This window comes from Scyliorhinus torazame, chromosome 11 (assembly GCF_047496885.1).
Source record: "Scyliorhinus torazame isolate Kashiwa2021f chromosome 11, sScyTor2.1, whole genome shotgun sequence".
Lineage (NCBI taxonomy): Eukaryota > Metazoa > Chordata > Chondrichthyes > Carcharhiniformes > Scyliorhinidae > Scyliorhinus > Scyliorhinus torazame.
Genome location: NC_092717.1, coordinates 228,654,920 through 228,678,662, shown reverse-complemented (window position 1 = coordinate 228,678,662; position 23,743 = coordinate 228,654,920). Strand labels below are relative to the sequence as shown.

Here is a 23,743-nt window from a genome sequence, read left to right as displayed (position 1 = left end):
GGACACTACCCTGAGGAACTCCTGCAGTGATGTCCTGGAACTGAGATGACTGACCTTCAACCACCACAAACTTCTTCCTTTGTGCCGGGTATGACTCCAAACAGCGGAGAGTTTCCCCCCTGATTTCCATTGACTTCAAGGAGCAAGGGCTCCTTGATGCCATACTCGGTCAAATGTTGACTTGATGTCAAGGGCAGTCACTCTCCCCTCACCTCTGGCATTCGGCTCTTTTGTCCATGTTTGAACCAAGGCTGTAATGAGGTCAGGAGCTGAGTGACCCTGGCGGAACCCAAACTGAGTGTCCGTGAGCAGGTTATTGCAAAGTAAGTGTCACTTGATAGCACTGTCAATGACCCTTTGCATCACTTTACTGATGATTGAGAATAGACTGATAGGGCAGTAATTGGCTGGATTATTACATAGGAAAACAGGAACATGAGTAGACCATTCAGCCCCTCGAGCTTGTCCTGCCATTTAATGAGATCATGGCTGATCTGTGACCTAACTCTATATACCCGCCTTTGGCCCACATCTTTTCATGTCTTTGCTTAAAAAACGTCTTCTCTATCTCGGATTTCAATTTAACAACTGATCTAGCTTCAACTGCTGTTTGTGAGAGGGAGTTCAAAAACTCAACCACCCCACAGTGCATCAGGGACAACCAATTGCTTTTGAAGTGTATCACTCAGCCTCTGATGGTTTAATAATATTATTAAGACTGAGTGTGGGAAAAATTGAAATACACGGATAGATAAAGTCTCTTGGTAGGAGAACACTTTTAAGAACTGTCTTTTATGTGGAGGTGTGGAAGTAAATTGGTTGGGATGGTTTTTTAAAAACTTTTAGTTGTTTCCAAACCACTGCCATCTCAAAGCTCGTTGCAGTCATTAAACTACTTTTTGCAGTGTTCTCACTGTTGGTAATGTGGGAAATCTGTCAGGAAATCTGTGCACAGTAAGCTCCCACAGACAGCATGTGACAATGATCAATTTGATTTTGGTCTGATGGATAAATATTAGCAAGGGGAAAGCTCCCTTTATCAAAATACTGCCATGGGATCTTTCATATCGACCAGGCAGGCAACTGGGGCCTTGGATTAACATCTCATCTAAAACACGGCACCACCGACAGTGCAGCACCCTGGTATTTGGATGAAGGGACTGAAGGTAGGGTTGCTAAATTTGCTAACCACACAAAGCTAGCTGTTTAGCACAGGGCTAAATCGCTGGCTTTGAAAGTGGACCAAGGCAGGCCAGCAGCACGGTTCAATTCCCGTAACAGCCTCCCCAAACAGGCGCTGGAATGTGGTGACTAGGGGCTTTTCACAGTAACTTCATTTGAAGCCTACTTGTGACAACAAGCCATTTTCATTTCAGGTAGGAAAGTAAATTGTGAAGAAGACGTAAGGAGGCTACAAAGGGACATCCATAGGTTAAGTGGGTGAGAAGAAAAGCTTGCAAATAGAATATAATGTGGGCAAATGTGAAATTGTTAATTTTAGCAGGATGAATTTAGCGTGGCCAATCCACCTGCCCTGCACATCTTTGGGTTGTGGGGGCGAAATCCACACAAACACGGGGAGAATATGCAAACTCCACACGGACAGTGACCCAGAGCCAGGATCGAACCTGAGACCACGGCGCCATGAGGCAGCAGTGCTAACTGCTGCATCACCGTGGTGCCCCGTGAATATTATAGTTTATCGTGAGTAAAATTGTTCACAAAGGTTATACTTCAGTTGCATTGATGAGACCACATCTGGAGCATTCTGTACATGACTGAGCTCCTTCTTTAAGGAAAGATGTAAATGTTTTTGAAACAGTTCAGAGAAGGTTTACTTGCCTAATACCAGGATTGGGTGGGTTTTCTTATGGGGAAAGATTGGCAAGGTTAGATTTGTATCCACGAGAGTTTTAAAAAAAATGGATTTTAATACAAACATATATCAAAGCAAATAAACACCCCGGGAAACATACGTCCCAGCAATCAACTGTACAGTCTGTACAAATTCTTTCCCTTTTTCACCCTCCCCCCCACCTCCCCCTCTCCCCGCGATGAACAGCTCCTCAAACATGGTCACAAACATCCCCCACCTTTCTCAAACCCCCCTGCAAAGCCCCTCGAATTTGAAAAGCAAAGCCCCCCAACATCCCAGTGACTCAAAACAAGCCCCCCCCCGATTCCCTGCACCCCCACCTCACCCCCCCACCCCCCCTGCAGCTGATGGTAACCAACACCTTAAAGCGTAATTTAAAAAAAAAACCATCTCATGTGGAACCCCTCACTCACTCCCTTCAAAATGAACTTAACCTTCTCCAAATACAGAAACTCCACCAAGTGCGCCAGCCATACCGAGGCACAGGGCGAAGAGGCTGGCCTTAAGACCATAAGACATAGGAGCAGAATTAGGCCACTCGGCCCATCGAGTCTGCTCCGCCATTCAATCATCCCCATTCTCCTGCCTTCTCCCCTTAATCCCCGGTCCCCTTATTAATCAAGAACCTATCTATCTCTGTCTTAAAAACACTCAGTGATTTGGCCTCCACAGCCGTCTGCGGCAAAGAGTTCCACAGATTCACCACCCTCTGGCTGAAGAAATTCCTCCTCATCTTTGTTTTAAAGGATCGTCCTTTAGTTTGAGTTGGTGTCCTCTGGTTCTAGTTTTTCCTGCAAGTGGAAACATCCTCTCCACGTCCACTCTATCCAGGCCTCGCAGTATCCTGTAAGTTTCAATAAGATCCCCCCTCATCCTTCTAAACCCCAATGAGTACAGACCCAGAGTCCTCAACGATTCCACATACTGTAAGCTCTTCATTCCAGGGATCACTCTTGTGAATCTCCTCTGGACCCTTTCCAAGGCCAGAACATCTTTCCTCAGATATGGGGCCCAAACCTGCTCACAATACTCCAAATGGGGTCTGAACAGAGCCTTTTACAGCCTCAGAAGTACATCACTGCTCTTGTATTCTAGCCCTCTTGAATGCTAACATTGCATTTGCCTTCCTAACTGCCGACTGAATCTGCACATTAACCTTAAGAGAATCGTGAAAAGGACTCCCAAGTCCCTTTGTGCTTCTGATTTCCTAAGCATTTCCCCATTTAGAAAATAGTCTATGCCTAAATTCCTCGCTCCAGAGTGCAAAACCTCACACTTTTCCACATTATATTTCATCTCCACTTCATTGCCCACTCTCCTAGCCTTTCCAAATCCTTCTGCAGCCCGCCTGCTTCCTCAATACCACCTGTCCCTCTACAGATCTTTGTATCATCTGCAAACCTAGCAACAGTGCCTTCAGTTCCTTCTTCCAGATCATTCAGTGAATCATAGAATTTACAGTGCTGAAGGAGGCCATACGGCCCATCGAGTCTGCACTGGCCCTTACACAGAGCACGCTATTGAAGCCCACATATCTACCCTATTCCTATAGCTCAGTAACCCACACTTAATATTTTTTGGACACTAAGGGCAATTTAGCATGGCCAATCCACCTAACCCGCACATCTTTGGACTGTGTGAGGAAACCGGAGCACCCGGAGGAAACCCATGCAGACACGGGGAGAACGTGCAGACTCCGCACAGGCAGTGACCCAGCAGGGAATCGATCCTGGGACTCTGGAGCTGTGAAGCAACTGTGCTAACCACTATGCTACCATGCTGCATCATTAATGTATAATGTTATGGTCCCAGCACAGCCCCCTGAGGCACACCACTAGTCATCGGCTGCCATCCTGAAAAAGAACCCTTTATCCCCACTCACTGCCTTCTGCCAGTCAGCCAATCCTCTATCCATGCCAGGATCTTACCCTTAACACCATGGGCTCTTAACTTATTTAACAGTTTCCTATGTCGCGCCTTGTTAAAGGCCTTCTGGAAATCTAAATAAATCACATCCGCTGGTTCTCCTTTGTCTAACTTCCTTGTTACCTCCTCAAAGAACTCTAACAGATTTGTCAGACCTGACCTGCCCTTGACGAAGCCGTGCTGACTCAGTCCTATTTTATCATGCACTTCCAAATACTCCGCGATCTCATCTTTAATAACGGACTCTAAAATCTTACCAATGACCGAAGTCAGGCTAACTGGCCTATAATTTCCCGTCTTCTACCTCCCTCCCTTCTTAAACAGCGGTGATGCATTAGCCACTTTCCAGTCCTCTGGGACCCTTCCTGCCTCCAGTGATTCCTGAAAGATCACCACCAATGCCTCCACAATTTCCTCAGCTATCTCGTTTAGGACCCTGGGGTGTAGTCCATCCGGTCCAGGTGACTTATCCACCTTCAGACCTTTCAGTTTCCACAGAAACTTCTTCTTCGTGAAGGCCACTACACCCACCTCTACCCCCTGGTTCTCCTGGAGATCTGGCATCCCACTGTTGTCTTCCACCGTGAAGACTGATGCAAAGTAACTATTAATTTCATCTGCCATTTCTTTGTTTCCTATTATCACTTCTCCAGCCACGTTTTCCAGTGGTCCAATGTCTATTTTTGCCTCTCTCTTAACTTTTATATATTGAAAAAACTCTTCCTATCTTCATTTATATTGTTAGCTAGCTTGCACTCATATTTCATCTTCCCTCCCCTTATTGCTTTTTTAGTTGTCCTCTGCTCGCTTTTAAAGGCTTCCCAATCCTCTGGCTTCTCACTAATCCTTGCCACTTTATTTGCTTTTTCTTTAGCTTTTATGCTGTCCTTGACTTCCCTCGTCAGCCATGGATGCCTTGTCCTCCTCTTAGCATGTTTCCTCCTCCTTGGGATACATTTCTGCTGTGCCTTCTGAATAACCCCCCAAAACCCCTGCCATTGCTGTTCCACTTTCTTCCCTGTTAGGCTCCTTTTCCAATCACCTCTGGCCAGCTCCTCCCTCATGTCTTTGTAGTTACCCTTATTTAATCGTAATATCGTTACATCTACATAGAATTTACATAGAATTTACAGTGCAGAAGGAGGCCATTCGGCCCATCGAGTCTGCACCGGCTCTTGGAAAGAGCACCCTACCCAAGGTCAACACCTCCACCCTATCCCCATAACCCAGTAACCCCACCCAACAGTAAGGGCAATTTTGGACACTAAGGGCAATTTATCATGGCCAATCCACCTAACCTGCACATCTTTGGACTGTGGGAGGAAACCGGAGCACCCGGAGGAAACCCACGCACACACGGGCAGGATGTGCAGACTCCGCACAGACAGTGACCCAAGCCGGAATCGAACCTGGGACCCTGGAGCTGTGAAGCAATTGTGCTATCCACAATGCTACCGTGCTGCCCCTTAAACACGGGGTGATTCTGATTCCTCAACTCTACCCACAGAGATTCTATGCCTTCTGATGCTATATCGCTCCTTACTATCGATTTAACTTCATTCCTTACTAACAATGCAACCCCGCCCCCTTTTCCCATCTGCCTGTCCTTTCGATAGGACACATATCCTTGTATATTTAGATTCTAGCCCTGATCCCCTTGCAGCAATGTCTCTGTGATGCCCACAACATCTTAACGACCAATTTCAATGTGCGTAACAAGCTCATTCACCTTGTTCCGTATACTGCGCGCATTAAGGTACAACACACTCAGACCTGCATTGCCCACCTCCTTTCTCACACTTGTCACCTTTTTTGCTCTGCCTGAGGGTGATGTTGTTCTCTTATTTTGGTTCTCTATTTCCCCTTCAGTTATTACACCTTCTAAGCTAACGCTCTGTTTCCCACCCCCTTGCCATCCTAGTTTAAATCCTCCTGAGTGACACTAGCAAACCTCCCGCCAGGATATTGGTGCTCCTCCAGTTTAGATGCAACCCGTCCAGAAATCTGAAACCCTCCCTCCTACACCACCAGTTTAGCCACGTGTTTAGCTGCACTATCCTCCTATTTCTAGCCTCACTGGCACGTGGCACAGGGGGTAATCCTGAGATTACAACCCTAGAGGTCCTGCTTTTCAGCTTACTGCCTAACTCCCTGAACTCCTTCTGCAGGACCTCATCACTCTTCCTGCCGATGTCGTTAGTACCTATGTGTACTATGACCTCTGGCTGTTCACCCTCCTCCGTCAGGATCTCCTGTATTTGTTCAGAGACCTCCACCCCAACAGGACCCGCCTGTGAGCAATTAGCAAGGCGAAGGCTAGAGCATCTGCCCCCGCTCCCGTCCACGGCTCCGGCAAGTCCGACATCATGAATATGGCCCCCGGGGTTCTGGGCTCCGGGTCTACCTGCAGCATCACCGACATCGTGCTTAAAAGCTACCTCCAAACTTTATCCAACTTCAGGCAGGACCAGAATGTATGTACATGAATGACCAAGCCCATCCCACACCGTTCACAAATGTCCTCCATTCCGACCCCCTCAAACAACCGGCTCATCCTCGACTTTGTCAGGTGCGTTCTATGTACCACCTTTAGCCAGTCTCGCACACAAGGTTGAGGCATTCACCTTCTGCAGCACCTCACACCACAATCCCTCCTCCAGCTCCTTCCCGAGCGCCTCCTCTCACTTGGCCTTAATCCCCTCCAACAATGCCCTAACCTCCTCCAAAATCCTCCCGCAGATCACCGAGATGACCCCCCCTCCAATGCCATCACCAACAACACCCCCTCTAAAAATGAGGAGGGCGCTGCCAACGGAAACATCGGGAAAACATTCTTCGCAAAGTCCCGCAGCTGCATCTACCTAAAGGCCACCCGCCGCGGAATCCCAAACTTCTCCGTCAACTCCTCCAAACTCACAAACCGCCCTTCTAGAAATAAGTCCTTAATTTCCATCGGCCCCACTCCTCCCAACTCCGAAACGTCGCATCCAGCCTCGTTGGCTCAAACACATGGGGCGGGACTCTCCCGCAACTGGCCGGATGGCCCGACGCTGGCGCCAAGAGTGGCGCGAACCACTCCGGCGTCGGGCCGACTGCAAGGTGCGGAATCCTCCGCACTTCTGGGGGCTAGGACGGCGCCAAAGAGGTTGGCGCCGCGCCAACCAGCGCCGAAGGGCCGGCGCTTGCGTAGAACTGCCGGCGTGGTTCCACGCATGTGCAGACCGGCCAGCGTGTTTCCTGCGCAGGGGGGCACAGTCTTGCCCGCAGATCGGTAGGCCCCGATTGCGGGCCAGGCCACCGTGGGGGCACCCCCAGGCTGGATCCCCCTGCGCCCCCTGAGAACTCACCGTGCCGGCCTACAAGCCAGGTCCCGCTGTGATGGACCATGTCCATTTCACGCCGGCGGGACTGGCCAGGAAACGACGGCCGCTTGGCCCATCGGGGCCCGGAGAATTGCCGGGGGGGGCCCTAAACCCCACCCCCACCAGGAGAATACGGCAGCCGGTGTCAGAACAGCGGAGCGGGATTCGCACTGGCCCCCAGGGATTCTCCGACCCGGCGGGGTGTCGGAGAATCCCGCCCCTGGACCGGGATTCTCCGAACACCTGGCCAAGTGTTGACGCCAGCCTAAACACCGGAGTGTGGTACGCCGGCGACAACAGGCCTCCTGGCCCAACAATTCATCTTTAGCGGGCTAGCATGGCGCCGGAGTGCTGCACGCTGCTGCTCCCGCCGAGTCCCGCCGGACCCGCGCCAGCGCATACGCATGGTTGCCATCTCCGCACCGGCGCGGAGCAACATGTCGGGGAACTTACAGCGGGCTGTGCGTAAGGAGGTAGGCCACCTCCAGATCGTGGCCGTCCGATGATCGGAAGTCCCCGATCGCGGGCCTGGACCCGCGGAGGCCCTCCTCAGAGTCAGATCCCCCCGCTCCCCCCCCACCAGGACGTTCACCGCGGCCGTGGGTCCGACCTCCCGCCAGGTGGCACCAGGTTTGAACCACGCCGGCGGGACTCGGCGGGAGTTCGGCCCATTGCCCGCGGAGAATCGCGCTCCGGCGTCGGAGCGGCATGGTGGGAATTTCCCGCGCCCCTGGCGATTCTCCCACCCGACGCAAGCTCGGAGAATCCCGCCCATGTTTCCCTCGGATCGGCATCAGCTTCGACTCTGTCCCTAACCTAAAGTGCTGCCAAAATTTCCTCCAAATCTTCAACGTGGCCACCACCACTGAACTCCCCGAATATTTAGCCACCTGGAGTTATAGGATGTGAAGATTGAGATCGTTTAGATTGGAGCCCAGTGGTTTACACTGCACGACATTTCAAATAGCCAATAGCAATGTGTTTCACTCCGGCTATCTTGCCTGAAATACCCTGATGTCTGGGTAACTTGCCCTGGAAGATTACATACTTAATAATGTAAACTAATAAAAGAAAGGCTAGAATTTATACAGCGGATCTCACAACCCTAACTCGTCTCAAAGTACTTCACAGCCAGTGACCTGTAAGTCAGTGTTGTAATGTCTGAGAAAAAGGCTTTGGGATAAAAGTCTGCTTTTACTTAGTGTCCTCAGATTGTATCAACATCAATAGGAAAGGTGCTTGGCCATCTGCATACCTGTCTGTCCAGAATGTCCTAGACTGTGGTCATTCTGGCTCCTGCTACGGGGGAGACCACTTGGAGGTTCGGAGTTACGCTCATGCTAATGGAATTCCAGATGAAACCTGCAACAACTACCAGGCGAAGGACCAAGGTACGATCCTCTCTTAACTCTTAAGACCTGAACCTCCTTTGTGTGTGCACAAATACTTTTAAATAGACTTAAATGTCAGTCTTAATATTACTGTTATGTTTCATTGGAGCTGTTCTTGATCCACGGGACAATAAACATTTTGCATGTGATCCCTTTGCCACACCTGAAAACCAAGGATGGCCATCAATGTTACATAGAATTACATAGAGTTTGCAATTTAGTAGCAGGCCACTCGGCCCAACTGGTCCATGCTGGTGTTGATGCGGCAAATGATTTTCCACACACCCTACTTCATCTAACGCATCAAGGGCAGCACGGCAGCACAGTGGTTGCACTGTTGCTTCACAGCACCAGGGAGCCGGGTTCGATTCCCGGCTTGTGTCACTGTGTGTGTGGAGTCTGCACGCTCTCCCCATGTCTGCGAGGTTTCCTCCGGGTGCTCCGGTTTCCCCCCACAAGTCCCTAAAGACGTGCTGTTAGGTAATTTGGACATTCTGAATTCTCGCTCCATGTACCCGAACAGGAATACGGAATTTTCACAGTAACTTCATTGCAGTGTTAATGTAAGCCTACTTGTGACAATAAAGATTATTATTATAATAAATTTATCCCTCTACTCCTTACTGAAATACCTCTTTGAGATTGCAATTCAGCCTTTGGGCAGTGGGTGGATTTGCAGTCCCCATTTAATCTGTAACTCACCCACACAGAGTTTTATATCACAGCGGAAAACCATTTGGCCCTTCATGCCCATGCTAGCTCTCGTAAAATAGTTGCCTACATATCCCATTTTCCTGCCCTACTCTTAATCCCATCTCTTTTTTTTCTTCTTTCAAATTTTTATCCATTCCCTTTTAGAACTTACCTTGCATTTTGTTTCCCCCAATGTTTTTGGTACAGCGTTCCACGGTAATTTTCCAACCCCACCTTCCATTTTTTTAGTGTTTGTCTTAAATTAATGTTCTCTTGGTTACAGGCTCAACAATTGTCCTTTCCTATTTACCTCATCAGAACTACTTAGAATTGTGAATGTCTCTAGATGACCTCCTTCCCTGTGTAAGAGCTGGCTGAGTGATGCTCCAACAAGAATATTCATCAGGGACATCAGGAAGGAACCTCTTCACCTTTACTCAGGTAGAGGTCAGTTCTTTACACAGAGAATGGTGGGTGTGTGGAATGCACTGCCAGCAGAGGTGGTGGAGTCAGAGTCATTAGGGACATTTAAGCGACTCTTGGACAGGCACATGGACAGCAGTAAATTGAAGAGGTGTAGGTTAGGTTGATCTTAGATTAGGATAAGTGGTCGGCACAACATTGTGGGCTGAAGGGCCTGTACTGTGCTGGACTGTTCTCTGTTTACTCTTCACTCAAGAACCATCGGAAAGAACCACCCAGTCTACGCCTCAGAATTAATCTTTGAAAGATGAATTAAGATTGGCTCATTGAATTTTCGTACATCAACTGCTTCAGATGATGTTAGCAATAACCAATCTCCCCTCAGGAAGCAAACACGCTGCCGAATGTGCGCCTTAATCCATTTTTTTGGTCAGTTATCAGTACGTCAGGCAGCAAAGTCTGCTAAGATTTTTTAATTATTGTTTAAATCTTGGAATCGTGATTAACAGCACTTAAACTGTGAGCATGTAAATAATTCATGGATGGGGTTAAATGATGAAATAAATAGAGGTTATATCACATTGAAAATGATGGTCGCCATAGTCCCCGAGCACCATAGACTGCTTTCCCCCCCTTTCCCCAGGGCTGACTGGATTGGATTTATTTATTGTCACGTGTACCGAGGTACAGTGAAAAGTATTTTTCTGCGAGCAGCTCAACAGATCATTAAGTACATGGGAAGAAAAGGGAATAATAGAAAATATATAATAGGGCAACACAATGTATACAATGTACATACGCACTGGCATCGGATGAAGCACACAGGGTGTAGTGTTAATGAGGTCAGTCCATAAGAATCTGGTGACAGTGGGGAAGAAACTGTTTTTTGAGTCTGTTCGTGCGTGTTCTCAGACTTCTGTACCTCCTGCCCGATGGAAGAAGTTGGAAGAGTGAGTAAGCCGGGTGGGAGGGATCTTTGATTATGCTGCTCGCTTTCCCCAGGCAGCGGGAGGTGTAGATGGAGTCAATGGATGGGAGGCAGGTTTGTGTGATGGACTGGGTGGTGTTCACGACTCTCTGAAGCTTCTTGCGGTCCTGGGCCGAGCAGTTGCCATACCAGGCTGTGATGCAGCCTGATAGGATGCTTTCTATGGTGCATCTGTAAAATTTGGTAAGAGTCAATGTGGACATGCCGAATTTCCTTAGTTTCCTGAGGAAGTATAGGCGCTGTTGTGCTTTCTCGGTGGTAGAGTCGACGTGGGTGGACCAGGACAAATTTTTGGAGATGTGTACCCCTAGGAATTTGAAACTGCTGACCATCTCCACCTCGGCCCCGTTGATGCTGACAGGGGTGTGTACAGTACTTTGCTTCCTGAAGTCAATGACCAGCTCTTTAGTTTTGCTGGCATTGAGGGAGAGATTGTTGTCGCTACACCACTCCACTAGGTTCTCTATCTCCCGCCTGTATTCTGACTCGTCGTTATTCGAGATCCGGCCCACTATGGTCGTATCGTCAGCAAACTTGTAGATGGAGTTGGAACCAAGTTTTGCCACGCAGTCGTTTGTGTACAGGGAGTAGAGTAGGGGGCTAAGTACGCAGCCTTTTAAAAAAAATATGTTTATTCAAATTTTTCAACAAATTTTCAACAAGTCCCCCCTCCCCCCCACAAGAAGAAAGAAACAAGAACACAACAAGCAGAATTTATACATTGGATTTCCCCCATATACAAAACCCCCCCATATAACATTTAAAAACACAAATAGGGAAACCCCCCCCCGCCCGCCCCACCTTCACCCAAACGCCACCCCAAAAGAAATCCCCCCCTCCCTCCCACCATCACCCCTTCCCCCGCCCTTGGGCTGCTGCTGACCTCCTCCTAACGCTCCGCGAGATAGTCTAGGAACGGTTGCCACCGCCTGAGGAACCCTTGCACAGACCCTCGCAAGGCAAACTTTATCCTCTCCAGCTTGATGAACCCTGCCATGTCATTGATCCAAGCTTCCACATTAGGGGGCTTCACATCTTTCCATAGTAGCAAAATCCTCCGCCGGGCTACCAGGGACGCAAAGGCCAGAATACCGGCCTCTTTCGCCTCCTGCACTCCCGGCTCGTACGTTACCCCAAATAATACCAACCCCCAGCTCGGCTTGACCCGGGCTTTCACCACCTTGGACATAGTCCTCACAAAACCCCTCCAAAACCCATCCAGCGTCGGGCTCGACCAGAACATATGGACGTGATTTGCCCGAGCATCTCCCACATCTGTCCTCCACCCCAAAGAACCTACTCAACCTCGCCCCTGTCATATGCGCTCTGTGAGTAACTTTGAACTGTATTAGGCTGAGCCTGGCGCAAGAGGAGGAAGAATTAACCCGACTCAGGGCATCAGCCCACAGACCCTCATCTATCTCCTCCCCAAGCTCCTCCTCCCACTTGCCCTTTAACTCCTCCACCGAGGCCTCCTCCTCTTCCTTCAGCTCCTGGTAAATCGCCGAAACCCTGCCTTCTGCAACCCATACACCCGAAATCACCCTGGCCTGAATCCCACGTGCCGGAAGCAGCGGGAATTCCCTCACCTGCCGCCTCACAAACGCCCTCACTTGCATGTACCTGAAAGCGTTTCCCGGGGGTAGCCCAAACTTCTCCTCCAGCACCCCTAGGCTCGCAAACGTCCCATCGATGAACAGGTCCCCCATTCTTCTAATCCCTGCCCGATGCCAGCTCCAAAACCCCTCATACACCCTTCCCGGGACGAACCGATGGTTCTCCCGTATCGGGGACCAAACCGAGGCTCCCACCTCGGCCCTGTGTCGCCTCCACTGCCCCCAGATCTTCAGCGTCGCCGCCACCACCGGACTCGTGGTGTACCTTGTCGGCGAGAGCGGCAGCGGTGCCGTCACCAGCACCCTCAGGCTCGTGCCCACACAGGATGCCATCTCTAGCCTCTTCCACGCCGCCCCCTCTCCCTCCATTACCCACTTACGGATCATCGCCACATTGGCTGCCTAATAATAGCCACACAAATGCGGCAGTGTCAGCCGCGCCCCCCCCCCCCCCCCCCCCCCCCCCCCCCCCCCGGTCCCTGCTACGCTCCAGAAACACTCTTTTCACCCTCGGGGTCTTATTCACCCACACAAATCCCATGATGCTCCTGCTTACCCGTTTGAAAAACGCCTTGGGGATCAAAATGGGAAGGCACTGGAACACAAAGATAAACCTCGGGAGGACTGTCATTTTGACCGACTGCACCCTACCCGCTAGTGAGAGTGGCAGCATATCCCATCTTTTAAAATCCTCCTCCACCAACCGCGTCAAATTGAGCTTGTGTAGGGCCCCCCAACTCCTAGCTACTTGGATCCCTAGGTACCGAAAGCTCCTTTCCGCCCTCTTCAGCGGTAGCTCGTCTATCCCCCTTCCCTGGTCCCCTGAATGCACCACAAAGAGCTCATTCTTCCCTACTTCAGTTTATACCCCGAAAAGTCCCCAAACTCCCTACGGATCCGCATGCCCTCCACCATCCCCTCCACTGGATCCGCAACATACAACAACAGGTCATCGGCATACAACAACACCCGGTGTTCCTCTTCCCCCCCGGACCAATTCCCTCCATTTCCTGGACTCCCTCAGTGCCATGGCCAGCGGCTCAATTGCCAGTGCAAACAACAAGGGGGATAAGGGGCACCCCTGCCTCGTCCCCGGTACAGCCGAAAGTACTCCGACCTCCGCCAGTTCATAGCCACACTTGACACCGGGGCTCGATATAGCAGTCGGACCCAACTGATGAACCCCTCCCCGAACCCAAACCTCCGCAACACTTCCCAAAGATACTCCCACTCCACACGATCAAAGGCCTTCTCCGCATCCATAGCTGCCACTACCTCCGCTTCCCCCTCCACCGAGGCCATCATAATCACATTGAGGAGCCTCCGCACATTTGTATTTAGCTGCCTACCCTTCACAAATCCCGTCTGGTCCTCATGAATCACCCCCGGGACACAGTCCTCAATTCTCGTAGCCAGCACCCTTGCCAGCAACTTAGCGTCAATATTGAGGAATGAGATCGGTCTATACGACCCACATTGCAATGGATCCTTGTCCCGCTTCAAGATCAAAGAAATCAGCGCCCTGGACATTGTCGGGGGCAAGGTCCCCCGCTCCCTCGCCTTATTAAAAGTCCTCACTAGCAACGAGCCCAGCAGGTCCACGTATTTCCTGTAAAATTCAACCGGGAACCCATCCGGCCCCGGGGCCTTCCCCGTCTGCATGCTCCCCAATCCTTTAACCAGCTCCTCCAGCCCAATCGGCGCCCCTAAACCAGCCACCTCCTCCTCCATCCTCGGGAACCTCAGCTGATCCAGGAATCGTCGCATCCCCTCCTCCCCCGCTGGGGGCTCAGACCTGTACAGATCCCCATAGAAGTCTCTAAATACCTTGTTTATTCTCACCGCACTCCGCACCGTATTCCCCCCTCTATCCTTAACTCCACCAATCTCCCTCGCTGCCTCCCTCTTATGAAGCTGATGTGCCAGCATCTGACTCGCCTTCTCCCCATACTCATACGCCGCCGCCTGCGCTTTCCTCCACTGTGCCTCTGCTTCCTCCGTGGTCATCAGGTCGAATTCCGTCTGGAGGTTCCGTCGTTCCCTAAGCAGCCCCTCTCGGGGGCCTCTGCATAACTCCTGTCCACCCTTAAAATGTCCCCCACCAACCTTCTCTCTCCCTCCTCTCTCTCTTCTCCCTGTGGGTCCTAATGGGGATTAGCTCTCCCCTGACCACTGTAGCCAGTTAAAATGGCTAACTCCCGATTTAGAATGGCTAACCCCCATTTAAAATGGCGAACGGAAAAGGCTGATGGGAAAATCAGCCAACAGGACTAAAACAAGCAGCTACAGGTAAACTGTGTATTCACCACTGGGAAGGCCAGACAAGATCGATACCTGCAGCCATCAGCACAACAAAACACCAGCCATCTGCATACTAATGAGCAATCCCTGGGAACAATGTGCAACAATTTAGACACATAAAGCCAACCCAGACTCTTCGGCGCCAACAGGAGCCTACACAAAGGGAGGTGAACGATCACCCCAAGACCGCCCATCGATCAAGGAATCGCTCCAGCATTGGAGAATATCGAACCAAGTGATTGGGACAAAGTCCAATCACTTGGAACCAGGTACAGGGTCTGCCCCGAAAGGCAGGAAGCCCCTGGGGACTATAAGAATAGAGTCCAAGTTCAAATCGACCCTTCTGCCACCCTTCTGCACCCTTCTGCTAGCCTTCTGCAACAGCCACTCAAATCATAAGTCTTACTTCAACGCTCGCTACGATAAAGGAGCTCCTATCTATCGATCTGTACCAGCTTTGAATCCCGCAGGCTCAGAACCCAAACTCTCCCACAGCCCCCACATCAAATCCATTCACCCATCCCCACCCAGCACCAAAACAAAAAGAACATTCCCCAAATGCAGTAAACATAATAAACATCCCCCCACGACAAACCCTCTGTTTGAGTCCAACTTTTCAGTTTGTATAAAGTTCCATGCCTCATCAGGCGTTTCAAAATAGTGGTGCCGATCTTGGAACGTGACCCACAATCGCGCTGGCTGCAGCATCCCGAACTTCACCCCCTTCCGATGGAGCACCGCCTTAGCCCGGTTAAAACCAGCCCTCTTCTTAGCCACCTCCGCACTCCAGTGCTGGTAAATTCGGATCTCCGTGTTCTCCCACCTGCTGCTCCGCTCTTTTTTCGCCCATCTCAGGACACACTCTCTGTCCATAAAGCGGTGGAACCTCACCACTACAGCCCTTGGCGGCTCATTGGCTTTGGGTCTCCTTGCCAGGACCCGATGAGCCCCACCCAGCTCCAGGGGCCTCGGGAAAGCACCCGGGCCCATCAGTGAATTGAGCATCATGCTCATATATGCCCCGGCATCGGGCCCCTCCACTCCTTCAGGGAGACCCAGAATCCGAAGATTCTTCCTCCTCGACTTATTCTCCAGGTCCTCAAATTTTTCCGCCCACCTCTTGTGCAGCGCCTCGTGCGCCTCCACCTTCACCGCCAGGCCCAAGATCTCGTCCTCGTTCTCCGAGGCTTTTTGCCGCCCCTTGGGCCTTCTGGGTCTCCACAAGCTTCTCAATCGCCGCCTTCATTGGTGCCAGCATTTCTGTCCTCAGCTCCGCAAAGCAGCGTTTAAGAAACTCCTGCTGCTCCTGCGACCACTGCGCCCACGCTGCTTGGTCTCCACCCATCGCCATCTTGCTTTTCCTCCCTCGCACTTTCCGCTGCACCAGGATCACTTTTTTAACCGCTCCACTCCTGGTCCAATCCATATAGTGTCGGGGGGACCTTGCTGTCACCTTCCCACACTGGAAGTTGTCGAACAATTGACGTTGGGGCCCTTCTGAAGAGCCCAAAAGTCCGTTCCCGGCGGGAGCTGCCGAACGTGCGACGTACCTAGGTATAGCCGCAACCGGAAGTTAAGTACGCAGCCTTGCGGGGCCCCGGTGTTGAGGACTATTGTGGAGGAGGTGTTGTTGTTCATTCTTACTGATTGTGGTCTGTGGGTCAGAAAATCGAGGATCCAGTTGCAGAGTGGGGAGCCAAGTCCTAGGTTTTGGAGCTTTGATATGAGCTTGGCTGGGATTATGGTGTTGAAGGCGGAGCTGTAGTCAATCAATAGGAGTCTAATGTAGGAGATGCCTTGTTTTACGAGATGCTCTAGGGATGAGTGTAGGGCCAGGGAAATGGCGTCTGATCTGGACCGGTTGCGGTGGTATGCGGATTGCAGTGGATCAAGGCGTTCTGGGAGTATGGAGGTGATGCGCGTCATGATCAACCTCTCAAAGCACTTCATTACGACTGAAGTCAGGGCCACCGGACGGTAGTCATTGAGGCACGTTGCCTGCTGGTGGTGATTTAACTTGAGGATTACCATACCTCCGGCAAGATTGAGAAGGCAGAACCTTCATGGATTAACCTCAGCCGATACGGGAATTGAACCCAATTGTTCCACATCACAAGCCTGCCATCCAGCCAACTGAGCTAACCGACCATTTCCCCTTAGTGTTAACTGCTTGGCTATTAAGGCTGGTGTTTGAGATTGTTACAGATTTGTGTGACTGTGGGTGGCTAAACATAAATTTGGGGTGCAAGTATCACCTGAAATGTGAAAATTAGGCTATTGAGTGCCATTTATATCCTTAAAGTATAAATGTAAAAAGTTAAAATTAAAAAAAATCACCTTCTACATCAGAAATTCAACATGGAAGTCAGAGTTGTGAAAAGTGCTCTGCGCTGTCATCAAGTGGCCACATTTGATAACTACAGAGCGACATAGATTGTTGGAGCAGGAGTAGGCCATTTGGCACTTTAAGCCTGATCCGCCATCCGATAAGAGCAATGCATAAAAGAAAGAAAATAATAAAAATACTATCAGGAAGATAATGCAGACCCAAAGCAATTCTTGAAGTATTTTGGTGTCACATTGATGGGGAAATGCTATTTAAAATGGTTACAGGTGTTGCAGAGTAAGTGTACATTCCTGTACAGTGCCGGAAAAGATTGAAGTTTAAGCATTCAGTTGTACTGAACTCAAAGCTGCTTAAGCTGGGTAGCTGAAGCAAACAATGATAGTGCTGCGTTGGTCATTCGCTTCAAATAGTGCCAGCCTGTGACATGAGAAAGTTTAACAATCGCTTTGGGCCGGCTTGCAGTTGTCAGCTCCACAGTGTTGTTAGGGAGTAGGTAAATAGTGTTGGTGGTTACACTATTGGCTGGATGAAGTACACTTTGTGGGAGTACTGGCCTTTTCCTGACCCTCGCTCTGTCCACTGAGACAGCATCCAGTAACGGCCTCCAGATCATAATTCGTAAACCTCTATTGGAGGTCAGTTTTAGTCACTTAGCTTCTGACATGCACTTTTTGACTATTATATTCATTTGTATTCATTTAACCAGTGTGGTACATGCACTACCTTTGGTGTCTGCAATGTGTTCCAGAACTATACCCTGTGGAAAGTTGGGGATTATGGTGACCAGATAAAGGCAGAGATCTACACCAATGGGCCTATCAGGTAATGGACTTGGTTGTTACTGCCTTGTCCAACCTGTGTTATTTCATTAAGACTTTTCTCTGTTGGTTATTTGTCCGAACTCAGTTATTTGGCTGGTGTGGATGAAGTGGGCTGAAAAAAGAAAAGGAGGTTTTGGGTATTGCCAGTTATTGGTGCCTCTATCAGGTGTTTGACAAAAGTGCTGCTGCTTGAAAATGTTAGTTTTCCTTTACTAGTTCCCTCCCTGCCACTCTTTCAATTCCAGTTATTGCAACGAGCCTTTCGAGAAGCAAGGAATTCAGTCTCCAAGGCAAGGATTTCTCAAGTTGTCTGGCCAGAATACAGCTGGTTGACCTATGACACAAAAACCTGCATTTATAATGCACCCACCAGACATTTAATGGTGTTAAGAGGCTTCACGATGAATGTTAGCAAACAAAATTTGACTCCAAGCCAGATAGGGAAACCTCAGGCCAGAAGACCAAAGGATTTAAGGAGCATTTTACAGGAAGAGAGAGTGAGAGAGCGACATCGGTCTCGGGGAGAAATTCCAGTGTAGGGCCTAGGCAGCTAAAGGCAATTGGTGGAGTGACTGATATCAGGGTTGGCAGGAGACCTGAATTGGAAGAACTGAGAGATGTCAGAGTTGCAGGGCTGGGGGAGGTTGCAGAGAATCCCACCCAGTCCAATAAAGGAGAGGACAGATGGCCTCCATGTTGGAATATGTGGTGGAGGCAAATATAGCCTTCTGCTTGGAAAAAGCAAAAGGGTTTGTTTTCAGTGTCCTGGGCCCAAATATCTTCCGCTGCTTCATCAATGACCTCCTTCCATCATCAGGTCAGCAGAGGGGATGTTCGCTGATGATTACAAAATGTTCAGCACCATTCATGTCTCCTCAGAAAACAAAGCAGTCCATGTCCAAATATATCAAGACCTGGGCAATATCCAGGCTTGGTCTGACAAATGGCAAGTAATATTCGCGCCACACAAGTGCTAGACAATGAACATCTCCAACAAGAGAGAATCTAACATCGCCCCTTGACATTCAAGGGTATTACCATCACTGAATCCCCCATTGTCAATGTCCTGGGGGTTACCATTGACCAGATACTCAACTGGACTATGATATAAATACTGTGACTACAAGAGCAAGTCAGAGGCTAGGAATCCTGCGGCGAGTAACTCACCTCCTGACCAGCCCCCGAAGCCTGTCCACCATCTACAAGGCACAGGTCAGGATTGTGATGGAATATTCTCCAATTGCCTGGATGGGTGCAGCTCCAAACCACTCAAGAAACTAGACACCATCCAATATTTTATTGGCACCCCATCTGCCACTTTAACCATTCACTCCATCCACCAGCAACACAAGATGGCAGTAGTATGCATCAGCTGTAAGATGCACTGCAGCAACTCACCAAGGTTTCTTAGACAGCACCTTCCAAACCCATAGCCACTACCATCTAGAAGGACAAGGGCAGCAGATACATGAGAATCCCACTGCCTGGAAGTTCGCCTCCAAGTCACTCACCATCCTGACTTCAAAATATATCACTGTTCCTTCGCTGTTGCTGGGTCACAATCCTGAAACCCCCTTCCTAACAGCAGTGTGGGTGTACCTACACCACGTGGACTGCAGCGGTTCAAGAAGACAGCTCATCACCACCTACTCGAGGGTAATTAATGATTGACAATGAATTCTGGCCTAGCCTGCAATGCCCACATCCCATCAGTGAATAAAAAAACTCAACACTCAAACTTGCAGTTACTCAATCATAGATCAGCAAACATCATATAACTTAAAATGCTTGCAGCAAAAAGAAATCTACATTGGTATGAGTGGACATCACATAATAAATTCATACATCCATTCAATCTACTTCTATTTTGGTGGTGGGGGGAGTGAATGTTTGCGGAAGTGCCAATCAAGTGGTGTCCTGGATGGTGTGAAGCTTCTTGAGTGTTGTTGGAGCTGCATTCATCCTGACTTGTGCCTTGTAGATAGTGGACAGGCTTTGGGGAGTCAGGAAGTGACTTACTCAGCACAGGATTCCCTGCCTCTCACCTGCCACGGTATTTATATGGCATGTTCAGTTCAAGTTTCTGGTCAGTGATAAACCCCAGGATGTTGATAGCGGGGGACTATGACAACATGAAATCGAATTAGGTCATGTGTGATTTTCACAAGAGCATTTCTTTACCAAAAGGTAACATTAGCCTCATGACACCACCATGGCCACTACACCAGCTGCATGTGAGCAATGCATAGGAACTGAGAAAGTGCCTTGCATGTCCATTTGGCCAGTCAAAGTATCACAGAATCATAGAATCCCTACAGTGCAGAAGGAGGCCATTTGGCCCAGCGAGTCTGCACCGACCCTTCGAATGAGCACTTTACTCATGTCCACTCCCCTGTCCACCCTGCCCTATCCCTGTAACCCCATAACCTAACCTGCACGTCCCTGGATACTAAGGCACAATTTATCATGGCCAATCCACCTAACCCGCACATCTTTGGACTTTCCCGTTAGTGGGAAAATCCAAAAGGAATGAAAGAAGGGAATATAGTTATATCACTCGGTCGCCTTGCTGACATTTGTCGAAAAGGAAGAATACTCAGATTAAAAAGAAGTTGGCTCATGTTTTAACATCGAATCATCGAATCATAGGCACCCAAAGAAGCTACACTCCATTGTATCTGTGCTGGTTCTTGGCAAGGGCTTTCCAATTCAGCCCACTTCTCGGCCTTTCTCCTGAAAAATTACTCTTTTTTCAAGTATTTATCCAACTCCTTTCTGAAAATTATTATTCACTTTGTCCCCACAATCTTATCAGGTATTACATTCTAGATTGTAATAACTCACAGCATTAAAAAACGATACTTCCCATTTCTTTCCCTTGGATTGTTTTTCTAATTGTTTGTCAGTCTGTGTGTGTGTCAGCGGTATAAAATTTCTCCTTTTCTATCCGCTTGACCAAAACCGCTCAGGAATTGTAACTTGCTGTGTTTGTTTGGGTTCCAGTTGTGGTATAATGGCAACAAAGAAACCGGATGCTTACCGCGGAGGAATGTTTGCAAAATATGAGCCGCTAGCTATCACCAATCACACAGCGGCAGGCTGGGGTGTGGATGAAAATGGAAGCGAGTATTGGATAGTCTGAAACTCTTGAGGTGAACCATGGGTGAGTGTGCTGCTTGTCCATGTAATGCAGGGTAGGGATTTTCATGGCCACAAAGTCCCTTTGGAAAAAAATGATTGGGGTCATTGCAAAGCGGAGCGGAGAGAGGCCAAACCATTGCAGATATTGAATGGTGCTGGCTCTATTTTAGAACACAATGTCAAGAGGTGTTCAGATCCCATTTGATGTTATAATTGGATGGAAAGATCCCAGAATGGAACCCTGGCTCCTTTACTTTTCCTTTATAAAACATGGATGAAGAGCTACAGGATCGCTAGTTTAAACAACAAGAAAAAAGCATTTATTAAACACGAAAAATTGGATTATGATACATGGGTGGCACAGTAGCACAGTGGTTAGTACGGTTGCTTCACAGCTCCAGGGTCCCAGGTTCGATTCCCGACTTGGGTCGCTGTCTGTGCGCACATCCAGGCATAGGAACAGCTTGTTCCCCACAGCAACCAGACTCCTCAACGACTCTGTTGATTATTATTTTGTCTGCTATGTACGTACTGTGTACGTTCCCTTGGCTGCAGAAAAATATTTTTCACTGTACTTCGGTATATGTGACAATAAATATCAATTAATCAAGAGGTGCAGGTTAGGTGGATTGGCCATGCTAAATTGCCCTGAGTATCCAAAAGGGTTAGTTGGGGTTACTGGGATAGGGTGGAGGTGTGGGCTTGGTTGGGGTGCTCTTTCCAGGGGCTGGTGCAAATTCAATGGACCGAGTGGCCTCCTTCTGCACTGTAAATTCGATGATACGCCTTTACTCCCCCCCTTAGTTTAACAATTACACACAGATTTTAAGATTAATGCTGATTACAAAGTACATTTTAAACTACAATGGTCTCATTAACACACAAAGTCCCTTTTCAGCACCCAATATGACTGTGGTAAGGCACGCTCCTCTCTGAAGCCAAGTGCATGTCTGTGAATTCCACCTCAAAATCCTCCCCGATGATTTTTATACCCTGAGCCGCCTTGTCTCACTAAACTCCGGCTTCCACACGAGCGGTTTCAAATTCCGCTTTCAAAAGTCACACTTTCAAATCTTCTTTTAAATTATGCTTTCCCTTGATTGCATCCATCAAGGTTTTGCTTTCAGGTTTTACACCTCTCCCTTCAGATTGCCTTTGTCTCCAAGGTCATAGGGTCATAGTGGTCTACAGAACAGAAAAGGCTCTTGGGCCCATTGTATCTGCACTGGCCAAAAACAACCATCTATTCTAATCCCATTTTCCAGCACTTGGCCGGTAGCCTTGTATGCCTTGACATCGCAAGTGCAGATCTAAATACCTTTTAATTGTTACGAGGGTCTTTGCCTCCAGCACCCTTTCAGGTAGCGAGTTCCAGATTCCCACCTAACCCACATTTTATACGGTTCTAGCTGAACCTCCCTGCTCTTCAACTCTATGCCTTGGCTAATAAGGTAAGAAGTCTTACAACACCAGGTTAAAGTCCAACAGGTTTGTTTCAAGTCACTAGCTTTCGGAGCGCAGCTCCTTCCTTCACCTGAGGAAGGAGCAGCGCTCCGAAAGCTAGTGATTTGAAACAAACCTGTTGGACTTTAACCTGGTGTTGTAAGACTTCTTTCTGTGCTCACCCCAGTCCAACACCGGCATCTCCATATCTTGGCTAATAAAGGCAAGTATACCATATGCCTTCTTAACCATTGTATGCACTTGCTCTGCTACCTTAAGGGATCACACTGACATCCCCTTGATCCTCGGTGCTTCCTAGGGTTCTACTGTTATGTATTCCCTTGTCTTGTTTGTCCTGCCCAAGAGCATCATCTCACACATATCTGGATTGGATTCCAGTTGCCAATTTCTGCAATTATTTCAAATAATGTCTCCCGAACTGTAGTAATTTCTCACAAACCTCAGCACTACTGTAGGTATCTTTCTGGTCGCTCACAACACAATGCCTTTTCAACTCTCTGTGACTTTACTGAACAGTAATTTGTTCTGGTTCCCAATTCCCTCTGTCCTGTTAACTCCAGACTTCTTGGAAACCTCTCATTATTTCTCTTAATTTCCTTAACTAATTGGACTTTATGTTCCTGGCATTTTTTTTCTTAACCATTATGCCATTATAATCTGAAAGGCTGAGGAAGATGTTCGCTCTTTAGCCTTCTAAAATCAACTGCTTCCAGCCGAGCTGTGAGAGCTGCCTTCTTTCTCACTGCTTATCTCCAACTGCTCACAAATTAGCTAAACTAAAACTTAAAAACTTCTCTCCCTTACGAGGCCCCAGTTGCTAAGCAATCACTGCTGATTTATTTACCCCACACATACAAGCACCATTGTCCAACATGGATCCTGTTTTGTTATGTTTCCTTTGTAACATAAGCGGCTTCCTTGTGTTGCATTTGTCAAGGAAGGTCGAGACGTGTAAATAACTTCAACTCATTTATTTACACTATGTACACTTTTATAACTTGAGTTTGACACTACTGCTAATCCTATTGTAGCTACCTAACTGACTAACCAGCTGCTGTCTTCCACGTGGTGGGTGTAATCTTGAATCAACCCTGTGCCTCTCCTCACTGACTGTCTCCACTGGCCAAAAAGGCTGATCATGTGTGTGGTGTCCTTTATGTATGGGTTGGTGTAATGCCCCCCTGTGGTCGTGTCACCTCCTTGTGTATCGTGAATGTCCATTGGTCGCCTCCCATCTAACTTATCTATTGGTTGAGTGTGTGTGTGTGATGTTTCTGGTGCTCCCTCTAGTGTCTGTCTAGCTTACATGTATTTACAGTGATGCACATCACCACATCCTCCCCTTTTTATATGTTCATATTTTCTGTACACTTTAAGAAAAACTGAACAAAGAA

At 48.7% G+C, this 23,743-nt stretch overlaps 1 protein-coding gene across 1 annotated transcript; it reads left to right on the top strand.

Annotated features, from left to right (window-relative positions):
* Positions 1-6,168: 6,168 nt before the first annotated feature.
* LOC140385959 (cathepsin Z-like) lies at positions 6,169-21,090 on the top strand. The gene is given in 5 exon segments (XM_072468604.1): positions 6,169-6,280; positions 8,367-8,555; positions 9,197-9,202; positions 17,616-17,745; positions 20,748-21,090. Coding segments are annotated over 5 exon segments (780 nt in total).
* Positions 21,091-23,743: the final 2,653 nt, after the last annotated feature.